We start from the raw sequence: 19,880 nt of genomic DNA on the forward strand, positions 1-19,880 counted from the left end.
AGAAGAAAAGCCAAACATGTCCAAGAGAATATGCAGAGATAAAAAGCAGAAGAGAGATAACTGCAAAGAAAGGTCTGTGGGTGGTGCCGAGAAAAACACCACAATGGAAAATGATGTGCATGTGGTTCCTGTACAGTCACCATAGAGAAAGGAGTTGTTATCCCAAAGCTTGCAGGGCACAAAAGCTAGGGAAAGAGCCACTCTGTGAAAGCCATGATTGAAGGTTTCTGTTATGCACACGGGTGACACTGCAAGTACTGCAAATCTTCTTCTGTCAGACCATGAGATGGACAAGATGGGAAAGCCCAGCTGATGGTTTGGGAAGACTGGGAGAGACTTCAGAAGAACACAAGCCTGGCACATCGGAGTCATATAGGAACTTCTGCAAATCCTTCCCAAAGCACTGGAACAATGGGGCTTAACATTGTACTACTACTTTGGGATCAAGCATAGCTTAAACCTTGGACAGCGGTAAGGAGTCATGCTGCAGTTCAGAAACCAGCTGCAAAGAACTGAAGGTGTCCCAGAGAGAATTAAACCTTAGAGTGAGGACATAAATGCCTCAGCCGTTGCTCCCCACACAGCGTGTTTATGTATGTTTATGCATTCTTGTGTGGCCCCAACACCACTCTCAGAGCAGGTGCAAAGGAAAGAACAAACCCAAAACAGAATAGCAGAATAAACCAACCACCCCATAACCAGCGCACAGAGGGGATTTGGTTATGTAAGAATTTATCCTTCCTCTCTCAAAACTGTCTGGTGTTCAGAGGCTCATTTCTGCCTATTCATCCCCATTCCTGGCCTGTATCCCAACAGCTTTCACAGCAGCCAAATACAAGCTTTTTAATTTTTATCCCTCTCCTGCAGTGTGACAGGAATTGTTGGAACTTGTGCTGTTTCCTACACTTGTCTCCAGTGCTGCAGCAAGCGCAGCCTCTTGCTGCCAGGTTTCCTGCCTCTGTTTCCCCTCTGTTGGGACAGCATGCAGGAGCTGGGGAGCTATAAGCAGCTTAGCTGGGACCCTTAGTGCACCCTGGCTCCATCGTGTTTGTCTGCAGAGCTGGAACAAGACAGGAACATGGAGCTCTTTGCCTATTAACTTGTACCCAGGAGAGCCAGTTGCCCTTCCATGTGTCCGTGTCACAGGCACACATGTTTTCTACCAGCTGTACACTTGGAAGGGATAATATTTTCCGCACCATGTTTACCAGTTCACTCTCTCTGCGCTCTCCAGTCCCAGAGAGATGTTTTCCCTGGAAAAGCCCAGCACAGTATCCAGCACTTGTTCTCCCATCAATCCTGCTGAATGCAAAGTGCCCATCAGAGCAGAAAGTGACTCCAGATCACTGCTGGTAAAACCTGGGGATATTTGGGTGACCTGTGGACACTGAGCAGAGGTGACAGCTCCAGGGTTGACCCATGCTTGATGCTTCTCCCCTCTCCAGGGACACAATAAGCTTTCAGGGCAGGGACACCAGCAGTGCAGATATATCCCCCCCATCTCAGCACACACAGATGGGCTGCACTGCCCTGCTGTCCACCTTACCATAGCACAGGGAAGGGAAATTTTATGTAAGCACATGCAGACACAGTCAGTGACTCTTGGCTGTTGCTCAGCCTCCCAGCATCAACCTCTGATACGCCTTCTGGCATACATATTTATGATCCCAATTATCACTGAACAAAACCCCAGGTTGCTGTGAAAATAAATGATTTTTAATCTAAATTGCCCAGTTTACATACTTCACCCACCTCTGCTTAGCACAACAGCTGGTGTTTACCAACTTTTCATTACTGTTCCAAGCAAAATGAGAAGATATGGGCTGGAGAGGACCAGCCGCCTCTGAGATAAGATGAGCTCAGGTTTACCTCTGCCTCAGACTCGCTGCTCTTCCACATCACTGATGAGCTTCCAGCAGAGGCAAGCTGTGCTGGAGAGCAGCTTCTGCCAAAGGCCAGGGTTGATAGAGATGGATAAATGATGTGACATCCATGGACACCAGCTACAAAACCTGGACATTTTGCTCTGAAACAGCTCTGCACAGCCACGGTGTGGTTTTAGCAGGGGTGATGCAGCAGCATCAGCTGTGGTTGATTGCTCTGGTTAATGGAAAGCCCAGGTGTGGGACTTTGGGATGGAGGAAGTGGCTGGGTTGGAGGTGGATGGTGAGGAAGTAAGGAAGGAGTAAGGAAGGTCTCTCCATCCAGCCCAGCCTGTATCAAGCACAGACCCACTGAAGATTTACAGCACTATACAGTGCAGGAATGCTGAAAGATGTCTGCTGATAATAATTATTATTGTTGGGTGTTGTATTTCTACAGGAAAGACTAGTTTCCATGTAAACCCAAATAAGTGTAGCTATCTCTACACTCCTGTTCATGTCTGTATTTATAGTTATCAGCACTTCCTTTTTTCTAACGCCTTGGAAGGCTCACACTGGAACTGAGGTGATCCAAGAATTATTCTTGTCATGGTATTTCCACTGCCCAAGAATGAGCATATGTTAAAGAAACCCAGCCCCTCTTTATTCCAGGCCTTCAATGCTCCCCCTGAAGCGTTAAACAAAAATGGGATCAGAGTGCCAGCACTGGCTCTTTGGTGGGCTTACATCAGGACTGGTAGTATTGGTGCCTGGGCAGTTGCACTAAAGAAAGATTGGAGTGAGGTGGGTCAGCACCACGTTCAGACACCAACACCCAGATGCACCAAAGCCAAAGCAAGGGGGTTTGGAAGGGTTCCCAGCACCCTTCGCCCTTTGGAAGTGCTGGAAATGAAGGTGCTGCTTTAGCAGCTGTGTGAAGGCATGTGCTGCTGCACGTGGTCCCCACCAGTCCTATTTCCAGCTCAGCTGGCTGAGGATGGAAGGAAGGAAAACTCCTGGGACTGGCCATAGAGCTGACAGTCACATGTGGCTCAAAATCAGTCACAAGGCACAGCAAGATAACGATACCTGGTGTAAGAGGAGACTTGATCCTTCCTTTCCTCTGGTTCCTCCTCTGTTTGGGTTGACATAAGTGCTGGTGAAGGAGGGCTGGACACTGGTAGCCTATCGCAGGCTAAGTAGCTCATGTGTTTCTGCAGTCCCGCTCTTCTTGGAGCAACGTCACAGCCCCAGCCAGGTTCTGCACCCTGCAGCACCTTGGGTGCATATTCCTTACATGGTCACTGTGCTCCCTCCCTACATAAACACATGGGTGCTCCTTGCTGCATCTGAAAGACAAACAGCTCCAAGTTCCCATGCCCTAGGAATGATGGACAATATCTCTCCACCCAGGAAGAGGTGGAGAATGATAACCCTCAGCCTGGATGTCCCAGGACCTGACCTCCTCTGGCACAAAGTCCCCAAAGCATCTGTTTCTCTGCCCACAAAATTGCACTGGTGGCTGCAGGGAGGTTGTATCCTCACCCTCCCTCGGGCACAAGGCCCAGAAGCTGCCACACACAACTAACTGCTCTAAGTTTCACTTTATCTCCAAGTATTACTGCAGAGCTTAATTAGCCCTGGCCACCCTGACCCCTCATCCCTCTAGCAAACATCCCAGCTTTGTCACAGCGTGTGGGAGCAGGCAGGCAGACAAGGGAGAGGGGAAATGATGTTTTATGGGATGTTCCCAAGGAGCAAGTCTCTTTCCCCCCCCTCCCCAGGCATCACAAATTTGTTTGCTGCGATTTAAAAAGAACACATTTGGTTAAAACTGATGGGCCAGATCTACAGTCCCTGCAAATCAGAACATCTCTGTTTGACTTCATGGAGCTTAACTGATTCACTGAGACACTGACCCTCTGTGTTTAAACAAAGCCCGCTTTTTCTCACTGGTGCTAGGCAGTGTGGCCTCAGCTTTGGCTCTGGAGGGGACATTCTCTGCATGATTCATCCTCCACTGGGCTTAACTTTGATGAAAGTACCACGAAAGCCACTGGCCACTGGTGTGGGTCTGGGGGCTCTGCCACAGATAGAGGTACAGGCACAGAGCCTGACCAGTGGTGCAGCACCAGCCTCTACAACCACTGGTAACAACAGCATCGCTGGGATCCCTGGGCAGCAGCAGTGATGGCCTTGGGCCTCATCTCAGGGACCCAAAGGGCGCTGCTGAGGTCCAGACAGGCTGGGTGCTGCAGGCAAGCTACTGTGGGACTGGGCAGCATCCCTAAGTGAGGTGCTGGGGATGGAGATGTGTGCAGATCTTGGTGCCAGGGCAGGGTATTTCTGCACAGTGACCTGAACTGAGAACAGGCAGCCCTGTGGAGCGAGGCAGGAAGGTTCTGGGGACTGGTTCTCCCCTGAGCTTGCTGTATTTCAAACGGGATGACGATTTACCTCTGTGCTCAGGGCTGAAGCTCCCCAAGTGGCACTGCAGGAATGTGGTAAACAAGCAGTAAACTATTCATTGCCCCGATGATGGATACCTTGCAGGGATTAGACGGGTAAAATGAAGTCAGCATTTGCAAAGAGCAGTGAGGAAATAACTGTTCTGTATTTAGCATTTCCAAGCAGGGGACCGCAGCAGGAAGGTGGAAGGACTTGGAACAGGGTCTCCTTGTGAAGCCCCCACTGGGCTACTGGTTGTGAGAGCAAAGAGATGAGCTGGAAAAACTGCCCATTCTTCACTCGGCACCAGTCAAGACTGAACACTGAAGTCAGCATTAGCCAGGAAGCAGCACTTGCCCACACAAGGCTGCAAACGTGGGCAGTTATTGCTCTCTGGTGGTGAGACAGGCTGTGGAGGAGAGCTGCTGCTGCTCCTGGTGCTTTCAGAAGGCTCCTTGGTGCCTCCTGCTCCTCTTGCTTGCCCTGCAGAGGAGTTTTTGCTTCTCTCCAGCCATGTAGGTCAGGGCACTTGAAGGCAGTTGTTGCTCGCAGGCTGCTGCTTCTCCTGGGGCTGGCAATGGCCCATGCAAAGGCTCTGCAGCTGCCTCTCATGGACAGAAGTCCCCCTGTGCCCCATCAGCACCACTGCCCAGGGGCTGGATGTGTGCCACACAACATCATCGAGTCCAACTGCTAACCCAGCACTGCCAAGTCCACCACTAAACCATGTCTCCAACCACCACATCTACGTCTGTTAAATACCTCCAGAGATGGTGACTGCATCACTTCCCTGGGCAGCCTGGTCCAATGCTCTTTTCCTGTGCAGGACCCACAGCATGCTCATGCTTCAGATGTTGAAAGTGCACATGGGCTGTGGGGCAGAAGAGGCCACCCTGGCTGCTCCAGTGTCATTGCTGAGCTGAACGGCAGGGCTGGGGTGACGGTGAGCTCTGCCTGCCCCCAAGCTGCTGCCCACCTGCATTCAGGGCTCATCCACAACGCCTTTCACCTCCCTTTCCCTAATTCTGCCTCTCACTGCCACAAGCTTTGGGGGTGCTTTGTACCAAAGAGGTATGGGTCACAGACCCGCGCAGAGCAGACAGGACAGAGAATAGGTAGGAATAAATAAAGGAGTTGCTATTCAAGTTAAAACACATCTGGGTTAGGCTGAGCTGCCCCATGGGACCTGAGGTGTATGTGGCAGCTGGCACATGGCAGCACTGTCCTGTCCCCATCCCAGGCAGGGCATCCACCCTCCAAATGCCATCTGTTGCTCACCCCGCTGCACCACAGGCTCCAGCACTGCTGCTGGGTCCCCATCCTGCCCGGATGCCCAGCCTCGATGTACATCCCTGCTCCTGAAAAATGAGGGCAGGGTCCCAATCGCTTCCTCCTTTGCCTGTTGGTGACATGAGACCAAACACTGCAGCTCCTTACGATGTGGTGCTCTCCGAGCCGGTTGTTCTGCATAGCACACAGACCCGTGCCAGGGGCACAGCACGATGCTGTGTGATGGCTTGCAGTGGAGTCCCCGGGTTGTGGTCAGTCAGACGACGTGGCCACCTTCACTCAGCCACCTGGGTCGGAGCGTGGCACAGCCCGCTGTGCCCTCAGGTCCCTGCAGGGCACCGGGGATGTCACCCAGCTTGGCACGGATGAGGCCCTGCAGCTCCTGGTCTCCCAGCTCGGTCGCAGCGGCGAGGGCCAGGAGGAAGTAGGCTGCTGCATCCTGTTCATCCTAACAGTAAAGGACAGGGCAGGCATTAATGGAAGTGGTTTAATTGAGGGCCACAGGGAATAAGGGAACTGGAGCAGAGCCCAGTGGTTCCAGGCAGAACATCGTGACACCTGACTTCATTGAAATGGGCTCCATACAGTCACAGCTAAGTGCCAGCACCTCTTTCCAAATTGTTTTTCCCCCTTCAAAACCTGGCTGTGCCAGCATTGTGTGCAGTCATTGTAAAGCTGCAGATAGGATGGAGAGTCACAGGATGCAGCTGCCCACATGTACGGCTGCTGTGCCAGCAGATGTGATACTTCACCTCCAGCTCTGTGTCAAGACCAGAGCGCTCAACACATCACCATGGAAAGGTTTCCTACCTTCAGTTTGTGCAGGGTCAGGTTGCCAAGGTGGCAATACACCTTGAAGTAGTACAGGGCCTCTGCAGAGCACTGCAGCAAGGGGGGGCGCAAGGCAAGGGTCTTCAGGTAGCAATCTTCTGCCATCTCATACATATGCAGAAAATAGTAGACTGTAGCCAGGCGGTGGAATGCAACCAGCTCTTGTAATTGATCTCCTGGAAAAGAGTTGTTGATACAGTCACCCTGCAACAGCTCACTATGCATCCCATGCTGAGCTGCCTGGGGATGCATTTGCTCGACAGCCTGGGGACATGGATATCTTCCTAAGGAGACACTGGGTTAGTAGGTGGTTCAGAGAAAACAGAGCTATGGGCAGGGCTGCTGGTACGGAGGCTGGACAGATTGCCCAAGGAGTAAATCATACAACCAGGGGATTCTGTGGGTGCTGGAAAGGGGCTATTACAAGACTGGTTCATCTCAGACATTTATGCTGGCGTTTTGCCCATTCGAACTATTTCTGTAATGGGAAGGGATGAGTTTATCAGAAGAGCCAGGGCAGAGGGGAACTGTTCAGTCCTGTGCCTTTACCAGACTTCCTGTGCTCTGGTGTAGCAACAACCCTCTGCTCAGGCAGTCCCACCACCACCATGGCAAAGCACTCCCATGTGGCTGTCATGCAGCTTAAAAAGGGAAGCAGCCTTAAAAGGATATTACCACTTAGGATAAGAATAGGTCCAGCAGTCTCCTGAGAGCAGGAGATCCCCCTTTCACATGCACAATGTTCCCATCCAGAAAGACAACCCCGTCTGCAGGAGCCAGTACTGTGCGTGTGCACCACTCACCGACCCTGATGCTCAGCCTGGCTGCCAGCGTGGCAAACTCCAGTGCCTTCTCGTAGCCCTGCAGCCTGATCTGCAGCTCTGTCAGCTTATTGAACAGCCGCAGCTCTGTCTTTGAGGCCTTTAGTTTTCTGGCCAAGGGCACAGCACCTCCCTGAGGAGAGAGGACAATGAGTCCAGGTTGTTCTTGGGGGTATATGTGCAGCGCTGCCCACAGAGGGGTGATAGAGCAGCAGGACATGGAACAAGTGCTTGATGTAGCAGGCAGATGATGGAGGGGTTGAGTGATGCAGGTTCAGGTTCTAACTCCTTCTATCCCTTGAAAGTGATTTTCATATCCCAGAGCATGGTTCTCAAAACCTGAGCCTCAGGTCTCTGCCCTTCCTTACATGTCTGATATTCTGACCCTGAGCATGTCCCCAGGAGCAACCAGCTCACACCTAACACTGCCAGGATTTGTAATGTAAGGACCTTGTTCCCACCTCCTGAATGATCTCTGGGGTGAGCTGCAGCCATTGCAAAATATGTCTGTGCTTCAGGCTTCCCCCCTGCAGCAGTTTGCACTCTGGCACACTCAGAACCATCCCATGCCTCTCCACCCTCCATCCCTCCAGCCTGGCCACACAGTGCTGCAGCCAGCCCAGGGCCAAAGCTCCCCATTGCCATCACCTTGTGAGGACACAAGAACAGAAATGCTTGGAGGGGTCAGTACCCTGTAAAACTCCACTGCTCGATCTCTGTTTCGGCTGCCATTAAAAAAGGTGTCACCTGCTTTTTCATAAAGATCCATGGCCAAGGAGATGTTCTCCCCTTTCAGAGCAGTCTGAATGGCTGCCTAGAAGGAAAATGAACTGGAGTGAGAATTGGAAAGAGATATTTGCACATAGACATTTGTGTGATTAAATAAAACCAATCCATCATAAACATGAGCCCCAGTGCTGTAAACAGCATGGAGACAGGTTGGCCAGCAGGCATATATGGGTATCTGAGTAACAGAGTGAGGACCCAAAACATCTCCTATGTGTGTCCAGATTGGTTCTTTGCTGGATACCCCAGCTCAGTGCAACCCCAGCAGATTCAACCGGCTTTCTGCTCTGCTTACTCTGAGCATGTGAAAGGATTACCCATCTTTTAATAGAAGCTGCTCCCTGAATGAAGGAGCCCTAAGATTTTATGAGCTTCTATTCCACTTTGCAGCTCAGCTGATAAAATAATGTTAGACATGGAAAGAAGCCAGTAGTCTTCTACTACAAGAAGTCTCCAAGCATTTCCCTGGCATCTTACCCCTTATCTGTGTGTGTTTTTCAATGGGAGCCGGTCACCTGGCATCTCCAGCTTCCTTTGGCACTCCTGCATCACTTTCTCACTCAATAAACTCACTTACTTGCACCCAAAAATCCTCTAAACCCGGTGTATGAAGGAATCATAGGAAATCTACTGCCAGACAGTGCATGAGTGTAAGGCAACAGCTCCTCCTTCCAGCAGCAGGTTTACACTGCTCATAAGAACTTTTTCTTCCTGGTCTTCCAGCTGTAAAAGGTTCCTATTAAGGAGCTCTGATGGGAACGCAGCTAGACAGGATGGGTATAGGACTGCTTCAGCCACCTCCTCCATACCTGAAAGTACATTTCCACCAGCTCATCTTCTTGCATAAGGTAGTAGAGCCTTCCTGCCTGCAGCCAGGCCTCTGCTGCTTTCACAGTCTCCTCAAGGTCAATGAAGATCCTTAGACTCTGTTTGGTGCAGTCCAGGGACTGTCTCAAAGCCCTGTGATGGTGACAGGCAAAAAGCCATTACAGAGAAACCAGAAGACACCCCCAGCAATGAGCTGCAAAGTTACAACACTTCCCCATTGGCAATCCTGTCTTCTCCTATAGCTGCCAAAGCTTAGAGACAAATGGACAGCTCTGAGCAAGGTAAAACCATGGAAGTCTCCATGCCTTAGTGCATGTGTGTGTTATCATTTGGCAACCTTAGACCAGCCCAGGATCCCAGCGCTCAGCACAGCCCCAAGGTAGCTCCCAAAGGGGCTGCTCCCCACCCCTTGCTAATAAAGAAGGTTTCACCCAGGTCATCTGCAAACCCTATTTGCCCCCTACACTAAACCTCAAAGTCACTCCTAGCTACAAGGCAGGGAGCACTTGCACCTTCGTTTTCCATACAGCACCTGGTACCCAAACCCACATCTCTGCCCAATGTCTGTCCCTTGGTGCAGCCAAAGAGGCACATCTGTGGCTACATCTGCAAGACCTTAGAGCCCCTTTCCAAGCCCCTGAACCCTTTTCCAAGCCCTAGAGGACAAAGGGACAAGCATCAGGATGAGCCAGCAGGTTGGACACGCTGCCTGCAGAAGGCATCTGTGGCCAAGGGAGCAGCACTGGGCACTGCCCAGGGCATGTTTGTTTGCTTGGTGTCTCGCCTGCTGGCAACTGGGCTCCAGCTGTCCTTGGAGCCCAGGGAATGGGGCGCTTTGTGATCTTAAATAGCACCGTTCACATGACAGGCGTCTGCTTCCTAAATACCTTCCCTCTGAACTCACTGTGACCTAGCAAAGCAAGGTTAGCATCCAAGTTAATGACAGCCCCTGCTCATTCGTCCTTCTGGAACATGGGAACTAGCCCTCCACTATTTGACACATTTGCCTTCAAAGAGCGAAGAAAGTCTGTGGTCTGTCCAAGTGTCTTTCTCTCCCTTCCCACCTAATCTAATCAGTCACCTGCATGTGTCAAGAAGGAGATTGAAAGGTGAATTGATATGGGGTCTTAAGTACATCCCTGGGGGAAATATTTCAGCAGAGATAGGAAAGACAGACTCAGCGGCTGGAAGCTGAAGCCAGACTTATTCAAATAACAGATAAGGAACCTATTTTTACTGGTGAATAGTGGTTAATCACTGGAATAAGCCTCCAAAGGAAGTGATGAATTCCCTGTCGCTGGGCCCCCTCTGATCAAGGCTGGATGTCTCTCTGGAAAACGGTGTTTGGCCAGAACCCAGTTCTATCCCAGCTAACAGCCACTGCTCCTGCTTTGGGTGGGCACGGACCTCACTCTAGCAGCATTTAGCAGCCATAGACAGGACTTACTCAGATGTGTCCAAAGCTTGGTAGAGCTGGCTGAGGGTCTGCCAGACATTGCCTTCCAGCTCTCTGTCCTGCAGCTGCTGTGCCAAAGATACCCAGTGCTCATGGTAGGTGATGCAGGCCTGAAGATTGGGGGACACTTTGCTGTAGAAATGGCAGAGAGACTCAGTGATGTGAAGCTGACCTGCATGGTACAGGGAAGGGAAAAGGACAGGTCAGGGGACTGCATTACGGTGCCGTACACAGAGCTGAACGCTGCCTTGGTTCCCGCCAGCACGGCTGTACTCACTCCTCACGTTATGCCACTTCAGGGCAAAAACCAACGCCAGTTCATAACAGAGTTTGCCATCCTCCATCCTCTGCCTGTTCACCATGGCCTGTGCTAGCCACAGCAGCACCCGCACCAACTCCATCTCCAGGTCTTCACTGCCCTGGAGCTCAGCATAAAGCTGAGCTGACTGGAGCAGGTAGAGCTCAGAGAGCTGGCTCGCCCCGCATGAGAGGCTCAGCTGCCCCAGGTTAGCCAGGGCGATAGCCTGGTTCCTCTTGTTCCCGGTCTCCTTGGCTTTGTGAAGGGCCCGGAGATAGTTCTCTGCAGCCTTTTGAACCTGCCCTTCTCCTTTGAGGGCAATGGCAAGGAGATTGTGCACTGCTCCACCCTGAGTCACGCTGTCTGTCCCATGCAGCGAGCGCAAGAGCTGCCACATGATGCCTGCAGCGGGGCCCGGCTGGCTGTGCAGGAGATACATCCACCCCAAAGACAGGGAAGACTCAAAAGCCTCCTCCTCGCCCATCAGTCTGCTGAGGGTTACAGCCATGGCTGCATAGCAAACCGCTCCATCCAACACTCCATGCTGGAGGTACATCCTGGACAAGATGGTGCACAGTGTCCTCTGGATGGGCACTGCTCTGCTCTCACTGGAGAAATGCAGTGCTTGCTTGAGATAGAAACAGGCCAGTGCTGGGATGCTGCTCCTTTCCAGTTGGCTTCCCAGGAGTTTGGAAGCATTTTGGAGGATAAAGCCAGCTCTCCAAGTGGGTGTTGGTGTCCCCTTGATGCCAGTGGGAACAAACAACCTGGCAGAGGCCAGTGCGATATTTGGCAAATACTTCTTGTCATACAGGTAGCTCAAGATGGGGGTGGCATCCAGTGGCATAGAACTAGTGTCTGGGCTGAGTAAAGTGGTGGCAAGGCATTGAAGATGCTCAGTAAAGGGCAGCACTTCTTCATTTTTGCCCAGCTGTAGGAAGAGCTTGACGATAAGGAAGCAGATCCGTGCCTCCAAGGGAGCATTTCCCACAGCAATGGCTTCCCTCAGGACGTACATCATGACCTCCAGCTCGTTCTCAGAGCTGAAAGAGCGGCCAGGCAGGCAGACGAGCAGAGCCACCATTTTTCCCAGCAGGGAGGAGAACTTGTGCTTCATGTTCTGCTTTAAGTAGATGGAGGAAAGGTTCACGTGCAATGCAGCCAACAGGGGCAGGTCCCCAAAACCCCTATCCAGGACACTCATTGCTTCCTCAAAGTAGACTCGAGCCTGGGAGAACTTGACCTTTTTGATGCACAGCTTACCCAAGAGGAAACAGAGCCTGACATGAGCCCAAACTGAATGAGTCCTCTTGGCCCAGTTCCTGGATGTTTCAAGGTACAAGATCAGTTCATCCTCATCAGAGAAACCATAAAAAGTGGAGTTGAGAAAGGAAAAACTGAGATCATAGAGGCTTTGAAAACTGGGCATGTAACTGTCCTGGTTAAGGAAGGTCAATATAGGGTCAAAGACATCAGCATCTTCCATGTGTCCAGCATTCAAGTCAATGAAGAACTTGGGATCATCAAAATCATCCAGCTTCTCCAGGAGAACATCTTCCAGTGTACGAGGGGCTGATTCACTCCCTGGGCTAGACAGCTCGGAGGTGCTAGTGGTAGCCAACTCATTTATTTCCTCCCAAGAGTGGAGCAGCTGGATATCTTTACAGCCACGGAGAACAGCCTCTGGAAAAGACAGGCAAACCATAGCGGGATGTTTCCCCATGTCAAAATTCACCCTCAGAAGTCATCATAAAAGCATCCCATTATGTCCCTTCCATGTACTCACCTGACGGCACTTTCGGGAACATGGCTGTAGGTTCAAAACCATCTACACAAAGAGACAAACAGAAAACAAAAAGCGAGGAGCTCTCTAGACACTGCCCAGCACTGCTCCCCATGGGCAGCCATGCGGCTCGACGTGTAAGGAGATGGGAGACTCACCCAGCCGGTACACAGAGGTGATGTCCGTGCGTGCCAGGTCGCTGAGGAGGGTGGTGAAGTGCTGCTCACCACCATTGCAGGGGATGCGCAGAAGGGGGAACTTTTCTTCCTCGCTCAGAAACACCAAGCCCTTTCCCCTAGGTTGATGCAGACATCAGGAGAAAAGTCAGTGCCTCCCCACCTCCTGACACTACAGCTGTCCCGTGCGCTGGGCTGAGCCTTCCCACCCCTCCTCTTCCTCCCACCAGAAAAGCTCTGCTGCAGATGAATAAAGTCTGGACACCTTCCCTATGAGACCTTAGATCCAGGTTCTCCGTGCAGGAACTAATGGGTACCAGAGGGAGGGACCTATTGGTCTGTATGGTCTCCAGAAGCCCTTTCTGAGGTCAGGGCATCATCTGATCTCTCTGTTCTCTGTAGTGTCAGAGAAAAGTGCCTAAGACTTACCCTGAGTGAGCCTGATCCAGGAAAGCCCAGCAGACCTGGCAACAGGTTAGGACCTCACCCTCCCACACACACACTTGGAGGAGAAGCCTTTTTGGATGGGTATTGAACCTGACCTATGTCTTTAAGCCACCAACAAAGACAACTGCCCAGGTTATTAGCATGGGGTTGTGTCATCCTCCCTTCCCGGACAACTTCTGTCTGTATCCTTGGGAGAGCCTTGGGAGGGTTTACTTCTGCTCAGTGAGGAACTGTGCCAGTGGCTGTTCTGCCTCCACCTCCCACAGAAAGCAAAGGGGCAGGACGAAGCAAAGCAGGACTTGGTTTCCTTGGCAGTGATCACTCTCCCACCCTTGACACACTCAGAGCTCCTCGGGCAAAGCCACAAAGCCAAGAACATTTCTAGGCGGAACTGTGAAGCCGATTTGTCTGGTACACAGATGTCCTGGGCTGCCTTAGCATGAAGCCAGGCTTAGCCCAGGGCCAGATCTGTTCCTCTGCAAGAATCACCTGAGGCGAGTGAAATACAATTGCTTTGTCTGGGCAGAGCCTCTTGAAGCCTGTTGGCAGCAGAGCCTTGCCAAGGCTGCCGCACAGACCTCAAATGAATTCTCTATGAAGGCCTTGCAAAGTAAATCACCTGCCCTGGACTCTCACATAGCCTTGAGTTGGGACTTGGAATCTTCCCTTCATTTTCTCCTGAGTTTAATTTAATTGACATGGTGGCAGTAAACTTACAGAGGTTCGCAAGCCTCGGGACTTATGTATCGAGTTGGGACAAATCCAATGCTCCCACTGCTGAGGGATTTGCCCACAAACCACGGGAGTCCTGGAATGAAGAAGCCGATGACTTCTATGCTGTCTCCTTTGGAAAAACTCAGTTCATCCCATGCTGCTCCTCTGTGGTCCTTTGTGGCTGTGCACCTGCCTTTGACTGGGAAACCAAGGCAAACAAGGGCATTTCAGTGTGAGGCCACTATTAAAACCTCCTCGCTGCAGAGGACTTGGGCAAGAAGACACTATGATTTCAGCTTGAGAAGGCTACCTCCCTGTCCCCTAAGATTTATTGTGCTCTCAGAGTCACATCTCTTCCTGAGAAGAGGATTATAATATAATACACAAAAGACATGGACAAATACCACACAGCCAAAGACTGAAACCTCTGAGAGCTGAAGTATGGAAGGTGGCTGGAAACATGGAGCTTCATGGACACAAGATGCTTCACAGAAGCTGCAATGTCTCAGCTCTCTGATAGGAGTGAGATCTTTGACAGTGCAAATGTCCATCACACCACATGCCAAATTCACACCTGCACTCACTTCTCAAGTCCAACATATACTGAACAGTGCCCATGTCCAGGCAGGAATGGCCTGGTGAACGGCAGGCACAGGTTTCATATGCACATTGGTGGGACACTAAAAAACTTCAGTCCTGAAGGAATTAAAGGAGTGATAAAATTGCAGTATAACAGAAAAACGCAATGGCAGAAGGATACTGATCATACTTCTAAGTATATGCAATTTGCAAGCTCTGTTCTTCATTCAAGAGAGGCCAAAAATGCCATATTCCCTAAAGCACCTTGCAATGGAGTGTCATTGCCGGATCAGGAGATGGGCCCTTTGCATTTGTGGCCAAACCCAGATATGCAAGTGCTGTGCCCTTCCCTGGGGAAGGCAGCTGCGTTACACGGGTATCACTCACCAATTGGCTGAGTGGTTGTCCCACTGATCTCCTGGGAGATGCCAAAACTCACAGCATAATTCTTCAGGAACCACCTGCAAAGCAAAAGGGAACCACACTGGTGCTCTCTGAGCAGCCCTGTCCTCAGGCCAGCACCAGGGATGGTCTCACACAAGTAGGACAGCTGTTCTGTCCCCTGGGGGTGACAGAGCTGCTATGGAGCATGGCCAGCATGGCCAGTCTAGTAATTCCTTGTAGTGGTGTTACTGGGCATGTAAGGCATTTTGCACGTCACAACTGCAGCCTTACACCCAATGGTAAGAGCAGGACAAGAGGAGCTGCGGGTGTCTTTGAGGCTCATTCAGGTGTCCAACATGAGGCCCCACTTTGACTGACATTACCTAAGTCTTGGGCTACACCTTTTCTCCCAGTTATTCACATGTAAATCTAAATAATCTCATGTATGACCTAAATCAATACCATACAAGAATGATATATGAAGTATGTCCTTGCTCTGTCTCTTTAATAGGACCTGAAATGGTTCCAGTGGTTGTCTTTATGCATAATGTATATCCTCACAGAACTGCGCAGCTCTTGCCCTCTGCTAGAGGCAAGAGCAACTTCTCACTCCAGGCTTGGTGCCAGCTCATGCATCAGGATCAGGGAAGAATCTTGGCTTGAGCTCTATTTATTGTCCAGTCTACTTACTGGTAAAATGGGTGAGGTATTGGCTCTAGAGCTGTCACAGGTACCAGGCCTCGCTGACCCGTCAGTAAGGACATCCCTTCCCACTTGGACTCCTCTCCAACATTCTTCACATGGATCAGCTCGTTCTTGCAGAGCTGCAGGCCTTCCTCTCCCATCTGCTCTGGCTGCCAGGCATCGGGAATTGCTCTGGAAAAAAAGTTACCTGTAGATAGAAAGAGTCGTGCCCAGGTCAATGGCATGAGTGCAAGACATAGCCCAGCACAGGGTGACAACACAGCCCTGCTGAGATGCTTCTGAGGATGTCCCTACATGTGCAGTCCCTCTCACCTTCCTGGAGTAGCAGACCCATATATATGGTGGCCAAGCGATCTTCATCCACAGTAACTCTGATCTCTGTGTCCTCCATCAGAGCACAGTTTAGCCAGTACTCCTGGTCAAAGAGAAGCTGTTCCAGGCAGCTGCCCACATACCCTATGAAATCAAGAGGGAAAGTAGTGTTAGCATTCTCCTCCATGGGGCAGGATGAAGTGCTCTTTGGATGTCTCCTAGTTTGCCATCTGCAACCAAACTGTAAGGTAACAGCCTCTAATTCTGTCTCCATTCCCAAAATGCAATGGAGGGATTACCCAAGAGGCATCCTCCTATGTCTTGCTCACTGTTCCAGACAGTGATTTCATAAATCTGTAGAAGACACCAAAGCCTTCTAATTAGTATTCTTCATTTGTCCACCCTGTTACTTTACTGGGTTTTTTTGGTGACAAAGAATATCTTCTCCAAAACTCCTTCTCACACCATCTGTTTAGATCTCCCACACCTTGGAAACATTACCTAAAGTCAGATACGTGGAAAACTTCCAGACTTCTTCTAGGGTTTTGAAGGTGAGGACGAACCGATCCTCCTGTGCTTGCATACAGACCAGCCTGGCTGACAGCTCCTGCACATGGAAGACAAAAGAAGATTAAGGGATGGTCCTGGGACTCGTCAGGGGGTCTCCTCTGTCAGTGTGGGAATAATAATACACCCTGGAATGAGACTAGGCACTCATTTATTAGCATAGTTGAGACCGAAGCTGTGTGAGTTAGTTGCCTGGGGCTAAGGGGATGGTGCTGCAGCCAGCAGCTCCAGGCAGCTCAGAGCTTCCAGTATGAGGCTCCTGACATGAGGCTCAGCTTTGGATCTGCCTCTCACGTGTTACCAGTTCATTTCCCCCATCATTCTGCTCCCTTACAGAGTCCCCACGTGCAGGCACATACCCTGCAGCAGCCTTGGAGGAAATTCTCTTTCTCAGCTGGGTTTGGTATCCCATCGTCACGCATCCCATCACACCAGGAGCCTCCCAGTACACACTCTGCTCTGCCATGCTGGGACACTTACCTTGAACAGGGCACAGACATCTCTGTTGTCACTCTCTAGGGCCCACAGCTTCTTTCTGGCTGCTTCCTGGAGCTGGGAATTGAGGCACCGGGAGGAGCGGCTCTCAACAGAGAAGAAGAGCGAAATCTCTTGAAAAGGAAACATGGAGGGATAAGGGGGAGAAAGAGCTCCATCCACACAGAGCTGCCTCCCTGCAGCCAGTGCCTCCAGCCTGGTCGTGATGCTCAAACAACACAAACCCGGCCCCTCATCCCCCTTCAGCAGCAAAGCTGAGGAACACAAGGGATGACAGGGGGCCAGTTAACTGCAGTGCCAGGCCTTGCTGCATTCAACCACAGAAATATGGGTGATGCCAAAGGCAGCATCTTACCTGGTGGAAAGCCCTCCCTGACAGCCAGCAGCACCAAGGAGGTGTCTGGAGAACCTTCTGCTGCCTCAGTACCAGGGTTGCTTGGCTCCGATGCCTCAGCCTTACCTAGCAAGGACAGGGGACACAGAAAAGCTGCTGTCAGATTTTGTGGCAGAGGTCTTGGATGCTCTGCCTAACCACACCACCTGAAAGCAAAGCCCATGGGTTGCAATTCAGATCTGGCTGGGGATTGTCTGAATCTGGTCTCACCCTAAAATCATGCTCAAGGTTGGAGGAAAGATCCATGGGATTGATGTGTCCTAACTACATGATGCCCTTGATGACTGGCTTCTCTCCAGTGCTGGAGTAGCTCTGAAGTGAGAGAACTTCCTCTCCTTGCTCTTGGGAGAGACCCTCACTGAGCAGATCTGGTAGAAGGATGACCCCCTGACACAGTATTTTGGAGGAGGCCTCAGAGCAAGAGCACTTCCCCAGCACAGGAGAGTTTGCTCATCAATTTGACAGTCAAAATGAGACTTTGCCCCCTGCCTACTCTGGTCGATGTCTGCAGCCCACGCTGCATTCTCTCTGCTTCACACATCGTCAGCTATTGCCATAAAGGATTCAGGAACTGAAACTTCAGCTGGTAATTATGCTAATGAAGGCTGAAGCACATAAAAATCCAGCTTGCTCTTCCACAGCTGTATTGGCTGTGGAGGGGTAACAAGATTAAAAACCAATTTCTGTCAGTAATCAGATTGGACTTGCAAGATAAACATGTACCTGGAGATCTGGAGCTGGAACATGCAGCAGCGTTTGTAAGTCACTTCTGTGACCATAACTATATTCTACCGTTGTTTTTAATGAGCCAGCTTTGCTAGTCAGTCAAATAAACTGTTATTTGCACACAGAATTATCATCCTTGTTTATAGTTAGCAGCAGAAAAGAATGGCCCAAGGCTGAAGCTGTAATGAATGAGCTTTTCTTTGAAAGAAAAGGCTCTACATTTCTCAACAGTTGATTTGAGCACACTTAACAAAGGACTTCATCCAGCAACTCACATCCCTTCTACACACAGGGGAAACGGAGATGGGGAAACGAAAGGAGCCAGAGGCAGAGCTAAATGTGAGCTGGCTCCTAGGGCTGGGCTGGATGGGACTGCTCCATCCCTGCCTCTCCTCCCTGCATCCCAGCAGACCCTGGTGGGCAGGACTTGGGTCCCCCTTCCCCAAGGGCAGGTACCTGATTCCATGGTCTTGTCCCGCCACCATTTTCCTCGGCGCTGCAGGAGGTCCCAGCGGGGCAGGAGCACGGGCGAGCGGGGGCAGCAGGAGTCACACTCTTCGCCTGGGGAAGACGGGAGGTGAGGAGAGGCGTTTGGATCCCCAGCAGGATGCTCCCTGCCCAAGAGGTCTCCACATGATGTGCCAAAGGAGGAGGCAGGTTGGACACTGCTCATGTCACCTCTGCCCATGGCAAGACAATGCATGCTGGCGGGTCTCTGCAGAGCCAGGCAGGGGCCAGGGCTCGCTCGGGTGAGAGGATAAATGGGTTTCCTCCCACGGCACTCACTGATTTGGTGTCTATTTCTGTTTGGGCCAGGCTCAGAAAGGGAACTGGGAGCTGTTTCAAGAGACCAATTGAAACTGCTGGCGAGAAGTTGTCTCCAGTCGTGCCAGTGACTCATTTACCTCCCCGGTGCTGAAATGTTTTGTAACGGGGGGCAGGAAACAGCCCCAGCCTAGAGCCAGGGGCAGGTCCCAGCGCTCGGGGCTGTGGTGCTTGTGGCACCCGCTGGCACCAGCTCTCCTGGGGACACGTGGCTGCAGCCGCTGGCCCTGAGCCACCTCCCTCCTGCAGCCCATTAGCACAGCCCCGTTAGATCATTTGGGCACTTCTAGCATGGAATCACACCTCGGGGGCTGGCGGCACCCCATGGGCTCTGCAAGCCTTGCGATGTTGGGGTGCTCCTGGGCAGCAGTGGCAGCAGGATAGGGGTGGCAAGGGGTCTCCTGAAAAGCCAACAGCATGGGAATAAACCACCTCCCTGAGTCATCCTCTCCCTTCCCTGGCCAAAATGCCCTGCCTCATTCCCCACACCCCCAAATCTAGTGACACAAGTGCCCAGCAAGAGGAGGGGACACCAGTGGCCATCTCGGGAAAGGCAGGCAAGCAGCCAAAGGGAGCCAGTGCTCAGCAATGGAGTCTCCCCAGTGGCCCCATCAGTGGTGTGAGCTTTGCAGCCACAGGTCTCGCAGTCCCGCCATGGCATCCCCATGGACATCTTACCTGTACATCCCAGGGACAGGTCCTGGTGCCAGGGGGTCTCCAGGCAGCAGCCCATGTGTCCAGCAACACCAGAGCCCCGAGCTGGGGGGCTGCGGGAGCGCTGGCAGGGGGGAGCGCGCTGCTCGGCACCGCGGCTCGGCCCTGGCCACAGACACAATGCACAATGTGCCTTTTGAGCTGCACCGTCTGCCTGCGAGGCGGGGGCGATGGGCACGGAGCACAGAATGGCTTGGGTTAGAATCACAGCATCATAGCATCGTTTAGGTTGGAAAAGGCCCTTAAGATCGAGTCCAACCATTAACCCAGCACTGCCAATGTGCTAAACACTAAACCATGTCCCACAGTGCCACATCCACGTATCTTTTAAACGCCTCCAGGGATGTTGACTCCACCACTTCCACTTAGAGACTTCGATAGAAGCCCCCTGCCATGGGCAGGGACACCTTCCGCTAGGCCAGATTGCTCCAAGCCCCTG

At 51.6% G+C, this 19,880-nt stretch overlaps 1 protein-coding gene across 1 annotated transcript; it reads right to left on the reverse strand.

Moving 5' to 3' along the window:
- Positions 1 to 1,694: 1,694 nt before the first annotated feature.
- On the reverse strand, positions 1,695 to 16,949 carry SH3TC2 (SH3 domain and tetratricopeptide repeats 2). The gene is made up of 15 exons (XM_030504832.1): positions 16,768 to 16,949; positions 16,222 to 16,327; positions 15,721 to 15,864; positions 15,394 to 15,595; positions 14,707 to 14,780; positions 13,744 to 13,939; positions 12,562 to 12,698; positions 12,407 to 12,448; positions 10,600 to 12,303; positions 10,314 to 10,494; positions 8,848 to 8,998; positions 7,944 to 8,066; positions 7,235 to 7,385; positions 6,411 to 6,607; positions 1,695 to 6,048 (listed from the first exon to the last, which is right to left on the reverse strand). The coding sequence occupies exons 1-15, from the start codon at positions 16,909 to 16,911 to the stop codon at positions 5,857 to 5,859; spliced, it is 3,744 nt and encodes a 1,247-aa protein (XP_030360692.1). The 5' UTR covers positions 16,912 to 16,949; the 3' UTR covers positions 1,695 to 5,856.
- Between the last annotated feature and the right edge of the window lie 2,931 nt (positions 16,950 to 19,880).

The sequence above is a fragment of the Strigops habroptila genome, chromosome 12 (genome assembly GCF_004027225.2).
Source record: "Strigops habroptila isolate Jane chromosome 12, bStrHab1.2.pri, whole genome shotgun sequence".
In the NCBI taxonomy this organism is placed as follows: Eukaryota; Metazoa; Chordata; class Aves; order Psittaciformes; family Psittacidae; genus Strigops; species Strigops habroptila.

Excerpts from the sequence above, each read along its gene's own strand:
- SH3TC2 (XM_030504832.1), bottom strand. The coding sequence starts at position 16,911 with ATGTTTCCTTTTCAAGAGATTTCGCTCTTCTTCTCTGTTGAGAGCCGC. Across the intron at positions 12,699-13,743 it reads CCCGAGGCTTGCGAACCTCT|GGGAAAGGGCTTGGTGTTTC; the intron begins GTAAGTTTACTG and ends GCATCAACCTAG. Across the intron at positions 6,049-6,410 it reads TGACCCTGCACAAACTGAAG|GATGAACAGGATGCAGCAGC; the intron begins GTAGGAAACCTT and ends CTTTACTGTTAG.